Raw genomic sequence first — 4,717 nt, 5'->3', positions numbered from 1 at the left:
AGGTAGATGGTAGTCAGGTAGCTGGTAGTCAGGTAGCTGGTGGTCAGGTAGATGGTGGTCAGGTAGCTGGTGGTCAGGTAGCTGGTAGTCAGGTAGCTGGTGGTCAGGTAGCTGGTAGTCAGGTAGCTGGTAGTCAGGTAGCTGGTGGTCAGGTAGCTGGTAGCTGGTGGTCAGGTAGCTGGTAGCTGGTAGTCAGGTAGCTGGTGGTCAGGTAGCTGGTAGTCAGGTAGCTGGTGGTCAGGTAGCTGGTAGTCAGGTAGCTGGTAGTCAGGTAGCTGGTGGTCAGGTAGCTGGTAGTCAGGTAGCTGGTAGTCAGGTAGCTGGTGGTCAGGTAGCTGGTAGTCAGGTAGCTGGTGGTCAGGTAGCTGGTAGCTGGTGGTCAGGTAGCTGGTAGTCAGGTAGCTGGTAGTCAGGTAGCTGGTGGTCAGGTAGCTGGTAGTCTGGTAGCTGGTAGTCAGGTAGCTGGTAGTCAGGTAGCTGGTAGCTGGTGGTCAGGTAGCTGGTGGTCAGGTAGCTGGTGGTCAGGTAGCTGGTAGTCAGGTAGCTGGTAGTCAGGTAGCTGGTAGCTGGTAGCTGGTAGTCAGGTAGCTGGTAGTCAGGTAGCTGGTAGCTGGTAGCTGGTAGTCAGGTAGCTGGTAGTCAGGTAGCTGGTGGTCAGGTAGCTGGTAGTCAGGTAGCTGGTAGTCAGGTAGCTGGTAGTCAGGTAGCTGGTAGTCAGGTAGATGGTGGTCAGGTAGCTGGTAGTCAGGTAGATGGTAGTCAGGTAGCTGGTAGTCAGGTAGATGGTGGTCAGGTAGCTGGTAGCTGGTAGTCAGGTAGCTGGTGGTCAGGTAGCTGGTAGTCAGGTAGATGGTAGTCAGGTAGCTGGTAGTCTGGTAGTCAGGTAGCTGGTAGTCAGGTAGATGGTGGTCAGGTAGCTGGTAGTCAGGTAGCTGGTGGTCAGGTAGCTGGTAGTCAGGTAGCTGGTAGTCAGGTAGCTGGTGGTCAGGTAGCTGGTGGTCAGGTAGCTGGTGGTCAGGTAGCTGGTAGTCAGGTAGCTGGTAGTCAGGTAGCTGGTGGTCAGGTAGCTGGTAGTCAGGTAGCTGGTGGTCAGGTAGCTGGTAGATGGTAGTCAGGTAGCTGGTAGCTGGTGGTCAGGTAGCTGGTAGTCAGGTAGCTGGTGGTCAGGTAGCTGGTGGTCAGGTAGATGGTGGTCAGGTAGCTGGTAGTCAGGTAGCTGGTAGTCAGGTAGCTGGTGGTCAGGTAGCTGGTAGTCAGGTAGCTGGTGGTCAGGTAGCTGGTAGTCAGGTAGCTGGTAGTCAGGTAGCTGGTAGTCAGGTAGCTGGTAGCTGGTAGCTGGTAGTCAGGTAGCTGGTAGTCAGGTAGCTGGTGGTCAGGTAGCTGGTAGTCAGGTAGCTGGTAGTCAGGTAGCTGGTAGCTGGTGGTCAGGTAGCTGGTGGTCAGGTAGCTGGTAGTCAGGTAGCTGGTGGTCAGGTAGCAGGTGGTCAGGTAGCTGGTGGTCAGGTAGCTGGTAGTCAGGTAGCTGGTAGTCAGGTAGCTGGTGGTCAGGTAGCTGGTAGTCAGGTAGCTGGTAGTCAGGTAGCTGGTAGTCAGGTAGCTGGTAGTCAGGTAGCTGGTAGTCAGGTAGCTGGTGGTCAGGTAGCTGGTGGTCAGGTAGATGGTAGTCAGGTAGCTGGTAGTCAGGTAGCTGGTAGCTGGTGGTCAGGTAGCTGGTGGTCAGGTAGCTGGTGGTCAGGTAGCTGGTGGTCAGGTAGCTGGTGGTCAGGTAGCTGGTGGTCAGGTAGCTGGTAGTCAGGTAGCTGGTAGTCAGGTAGCTGGTAGTCAGGTAGCTGGTGGTCAGGTAGCTGGTGGTCAGGTAGCTGGTAGTCAGGTAGCTGGTAGTCAGGTAGCTGGTGGTCAGGTAGCTGGTAGTCAGGTAGCTGGTAGTCAGGTAGCTGGTAGTCAGGTAGCTGGTAGTCAGGTAGCTGGTAGCTGGTAGTCAGGTAGCTGGTAGTCAGGTAGCTGGTAGTCAGGTAGATGGTAGTCAGGTAGATGGTAGTCAGGTAGATGGTGGTCAGGTAGATGGTAGTCAGGTAGATGGTAGTCAGGTAGATGGTAGTCAGGTAGATGGTAGTCAGGTAGATGGTGGTCAGGTAGCTGGTAGTCAGGTAGCTGGTGGTCAGGTAGATGGTAGTCAGGTAGATGGTAGCTGGTGGTCAGGTAGCTGGTAGTCAGGTAGATGGTAGTCAGGTAGATGGTGGTCAGGTAGATGGTGGTCAGATAGATGGTGGTCAGGTAGATGGTGGTCAGGTAGATGGTAGCTGGTGGTCAGGTAGCTGGTAGTCAGGTAGATGGTAGTCAGGTAGATGGTGGTCAGGTAGATGGTAGTCAGGTAGATGGTGGTCAGATAGATGGTGGTCAGGTAGATGGTGGTCAGGTAGATGGTAGTCAGGTAGCTGGTAGTCAGGTAGCTGGTGGTCAGGTAGCTGGTAGCTGGTGGTCAGGTAGCTGGTAGCTGGTGGTCAGGTAGCTGGTAGATGGTGGTCAGGTAGCTGGTAGATGGTGGTCAGGTAGCTGGTAGTCAGGTAGCTGGTAGCTGGTGGTCAGGTAGCTGGTAGATGGTGGTCAGGTAGCTGGTAGATGGTGGTCAGGTAGCTGGTAGTCAGGTAGCTGGTGGTCAGGTAGCTGGTGGTCAGGTAGCTGGTAGTCAGGTAGCTGGTAGTCAGGTAGCTGGTAGTCAGGTAGATGGTAGTCAGGTAGCTGGTGGTCAGGTAGCTGGTGGTCAGGTAGCTGGTAGTCAGGTAGCTGGTGGTCAGGTAGCTGGTGGTCAGGTAGCTGGTGGTCAGGTAGCTGGTGGTCAGGTAGCTGGTGGTCAGGTAGCTGGTGGTCAGGTAGCTGGTAGCTGGTGGTCAGGTAACTGGTAGCTGGTGGTCAGGTAGCTGGTAGCTGGTGGTCAGGTAGCTGGTGGTCAGGTAGCTGGTGGTCAGGTAGCTGGCGGTCAGGTTCTTATGGTTCGGGGGCGTTCCACCCCCCTTCCCTGATCAGACTGGTGTGGACTGGTCTGGTCTCTCCTGCAGCTCTGGCCTTGTGGGGTCAAGATAACCTACGCCGCCTCGGCGCCCAGCTCAACTCTAACCACAACAATTGCTGTTGTCCACAGAATGTACCAACCATGGAACGCCACCCTTATCTCATAAGTCTATGGAAGGGAGACACCGTTTCTTACAGAAAACTCCGGCCGACAGCCACACTCAGGGGTCAATCATCATAATTAGAAATAGCTAACAGGATCAGATTAAACCACGACATTTCTCTGATTTCTCTCATTTTCATCACTACCAAATTAGGTGAAAAAGCAATAAAAATCAGAAAAAAAAAGAGAGTCACGAGGGAGTTGAGGTAGATGAGGTGTGTATCTTTACTGCTGTGTTAATTGGTCGGAAGCGAGCGTGGCGGCAGGAGGGTGACAGGTGCAGCTGCTTGGTGTTAATAGTTCCCCATCTCCCCAACCTCAGCCACATCCAACACCAATCATCCATTTGAGATGTTTCTGTATGAACACACAAACACACACACACGCAAACAAACATTCACACCCAAACAAACACACACAAACAAACATTCACACACACACACACACGCAAACAAACATTCACACCCAAACAAACAAACACACACAAATATTCACACACACACACAAACAAACACACACACTAACCGTGTTTGTCTTTTGCAGGGAGCTTCACGCTGGCAGAGCTGGGCTTAGGGGAGCCTCGCCACCACCAGGGGGCGTACCCCCCCTCAGAGCTGGGTCTGCTGCAGCACGGCTACGCCCTCAGCACCACCTCCGACCCTGACCCCGACTCCGACCCCGAGGGGATCATGACCCCCGAGCGCGCCGTGCAGCTGTGGGCGGGGGGTCAGGAGGTCAAATCCCGACGCAGCTCCGGCCTCTCTTCAAGAGAAAACTCCGCCCTCACACTGACCGACTCGGACAACGAGCACAAGACCGACGACGAATCGGGTAGGAGAGAGAGAGGAGAGAGAGGGATGAGAGAGAGGGAGGAGAGAGAGGGAGGGAGGTGGGGTGAGTGAGTGAAGGAATGCGAGAGTGAGTGAGTTCATCTGTTTATCTGATGCGGGCGCACACCCTGACCCCTGACCCCTAACTCTGCTCTCCTACTTAATGCGGGGTCTCGTCTCGGGGGCGCTGCCACGGCAACACAGAGATGGTTGTTTCCAAACGCCTGAGCGCGGCGTTCGCCTGCCTGATTACACACCGCGTGCCGCTCACTGCCATCGTCATGGCAACGTACAGTAGGGATCCGCGGCGACGCAAGGGGTCGTCGCGCCGCTTGATTTTGTTAACGGCGTGTGAACACCAGGGGAGGAGGCGGGGCCATGGGGGGCGCGCACACACACACACACACACACACACACACACACACACACTCCACCACAGGTGTCTCGCTTCTTCTCTTCATGTTTAGTCGAAGTCAGCAGGGCTCAAACTGGGAGCAGCACGCCGTCGATCCCAGCAGGGGAGTAATCAGCTTTGTTCTCTGACACACACACACACACACACACATGCACGCCTGCACACACACACACACACCAAAAATGCCCTAACAGAATCACACACATCCCACGCACAAGCTGATAGACCTGTATGTACAGCCCCTGTGTGCGGGCAGGGCATGTGAATGCGGGAGGTCCTAGAGAGATACAGCAGAGTCAG

At 54.9% G+C, this 4,717-nt stretch overlaps 1 protein-coding gene across 1 annotated transcript in view; it reads left to right on the top strand.

The window, feature by feature from the left end:
* Positions 1–2,987: 2,987 nt before the first annotated feature.
* LOC311314462 (teneurin-2-like) overlaps positions 2,988–4,717 on the top strand; it is a gene marked incomplete at both ends in the record, with an annotated part of 269,840 nt that continues 268,110 nt past the window's right edge. Inside the window, 2 exons of the mRNA XM_084444824.1 lie at positions 2,988–3,000; positions 3,716–4,003. Coding sequence (XP_084300950.1) covers positions 2,988–3,000; positions 3,716–4,003 — 301 coding nt within the window. The remainder of the gene's footprint in view (positions 3,001–3,715; positions 4,004–4,717) is intronic.

The sequence above is a fragment of the Borostomias antarcticus genome (assembly GCF_949987555.1).
Source record: "Borostomias antarcticus genome assembly, chromosome: 1".
Lineage (NCBI taxonomy): Eukaryota > Metazoa > Chordata > Actinopteri > Stomiiformes > Stomiidae > Borostomias > Borostomias antarcticus.
This window is presented reverse-complemented; position numbering and strand designations above follow the sequence as displayed.